The 2,500-nt window shown below is 35.9% G+C and overlaps 1 protein-coding gene across 1 annotated transcript in view; it reads right to left on the bottom strand.

Annotated features, from left to right (window-relative positions):
- chrnb1l (cholinergic receptor, nicotinic, beta 1 (muscle) like) overlaps nucleotides 1-2,500 on the bottom strand; it is a gene marked incomplete at both ends in the record, with an annotated part of 24,020 nt that overhangs the window by 18,028 nt on the left and 3,492 nt on the right. Inside the window, 2 exons of the mRNA XM_079804218.1 lie at nucleotides 26-134; nucleotides 1,663-1,772. Coding sequence (XP_079660344.1) covers nucleotides 26-134; nucleotides 1,663-1,772 — 219 coding nt within the window. The remainder of the gene's footprint in view (nucleotides 1-25; nucleotides 135-1,662; nucleotides 1,773-2,500) is intronic.

Raw genomic sequence — 2,500 nt, forward strand, 5'->3', positions numbered from 1 at the left:
TGGATACTAAGAAGTTTCCATGTACCTCTATGGAGCAGGAGCTGCGGTAGATGGCTGGCGGATACCAGGAGACGGTCCCATCGCTCTTCACCAGCACGTTCACATACAGGGCGACGTCAAACTGACCGTCATTACTATCAACACACACCGAGAACATCGCATGGTCCATGTGTTTAGTAGCATTTAAACCAAATACCTGTTTGATTTGGGCTTCTTAACCCTCTGGGGTTCTTCATTTATGGGTCACACTCAGGGCTTTCGGGTCAAAAATGACCCGGAGGGCGGGATTAAGATAAAAAAAGATTTGAGTAAAATCAATGAAATATATTTTTGTTCAATAATATTTTTTCTTTTCTTTTTTGGTGTTTTGAGATAATTTTATGATGACCAATTTTTCCCATTGAATATAATAAAACATTTATATACATATATATATATTTTTTTTTACATTTTTATTAAAGCTGTATTTCATTTTAGAGTCAAGCCTAGGCCTCATGAAAGCAATTTTTTAAATGAGATCGGTGCCATCCGGTGGAAATTTTTATCACACAATAGCACATTTTTCCCACTATAGTGGATCTTGCGTTTTATAAAAACATTAAAAAAATCGTAGCTTCATCGGAATGGTCCGAAACTTGGTGACTTTATTGGTACTTGTGTATGAACACACAAAAAACAGGGGACAGGATTTGAAAAGTCTAAGTGGTCGTAAAAAAAATAGTCACATTCAGGACCTTCGGGTCAAAAATGACCCCCATAGGAAATGAATGGGAAATTGTTTTTTTTTGTGCATACAATCTACAAATCAGCCAGAATGCAGAAAAAATGACTCAACAGTGAAGGGGTGAATCTCTAAAACATCAAGAGTGCAAAACAGACAAAAAAAACTCACACACACACACACACACACTTATACACACAAAAACACACGCACACACAAATTAACACGTGCCATTCAAAAAGCTAATTGTGTTTTTGTGTGTGTGTGTGCTTTTTTTTTGTCTGTTTTGCACTCTTGATGTTTTAGAGATTCACCCCTTCACTGTTGAGTCCTTTTTTTCTGCATCCTGGCTGATTTGTAGATTGTATGCACAAAAAAACTCTGTATTTTCATATTTTTGCCAATTTCCCATTCATTTCCTATGGGGGTCATTTTTGACCCGAAGACCCTGAGTGTGACTATTTTTTTTTACGACCACTTAGACTTTTCAAATCCTGTCCCCTGTTTTTTGTGTGTTCATACACCAAGTTCCAATAAAGTCACCAAGTTTCGGACCATTCCGATGAAGCTACGATTTTTAACATTTAAAATAAAATAAAAATCTGGTCAGAAATGACCGAAGAGCCCCAGAGGGTTAAGATTTAGCAAGTTCCTAAACAATTATTAGATTGCACTGCAAAAATGTATTGTCAAGTACAAATATCTAAACATACTTAAAACATGTTACATTTACATACGATTGTAAGACATGAGAGTGTATGTTGAATATAGATGTATTTTGTATGGTTCCAGATTTGTTTCCCATTCACATTAACAAATGACAAACGCCTTTCACCTGCATTGAGTTCAAGAAAGAAACTGCGGCATGTGTCCTGTTATAAATGCTGCTTATCATGCTTTATTTAATCAGTGTGGCATTATCTGAGGACGCTCTCTCTCACTTGTTGATTAGGTAGATGTCTGGACGCCACACCTTCATGGGGGGAATTCGCACAACGTCAATCTTGTCATAGTCCAGAGGATTCCAGGACAACCTGTAGTCAGTCCATTCCTGGAAAACAGAGAGACACAAACATGCATACTGCTTATATACTGTACATTTGGTTCATGTTTATAAAAAGTCTCTTATTTTCATCAAGGCTGCATTTATTTGATCAAAAATACAGTAAAAACTGTAATATTGTGAAAAGTCATTACAATAAAATTAAATTGCTGTTTTCTACGTGAATATAAAGTGTAATTTATTCCTGTGATCAAAGCTGAATGTTCAGCATCTTTACTCCAGTCTTCAGTGTCACATGATCCTTCAGAAATCATTCTCATATGAAAACATTTCGGATTATTATCAATGTTGCTTAATATTGTTGTGAAAACCGCGATACAACCATAAACATAGAACGAACAGCATTTATTTGAAATATACTTTTTTTAAACAATGTAAAAGTTACTGTCACTTTCGATTTAATGCATCCTTGATGAATATGAACTGCTTTTATTTTTTTGTTTCAACTTCTGAAGTGAACTTTTAGTGTATATTAAGTTTAATGGCTCTTTCCAAATGAGGATATCTTGTTCCTTTGTCCTTTACATTTTGACAGATAATTTGGGAACAAATTTGGGAACCCCTAAACCTCTTAGTTAAACATTCTCGCTCTCTCCCTCCCTCCCTCCCTCCCTCACACACACACACACACACACACACACACACACACACACACACACACACACACACTGTTCGGGAAAATTGTTTTATTAATCTTAGTGAACTTGCAAATACAC

Source organism: Gobio gobio, assembly GCF_949357685.1.
Source record: "Gobio gobio genome assembly, chromosome: 2".
Classification (NCBI taxonomy): domain Eukaryota; kingdom Metazoa; phylum Chordata; class Actinopteri; order Cypriniformes; family Gobionidae; genus Gobio; species Gobio gobio.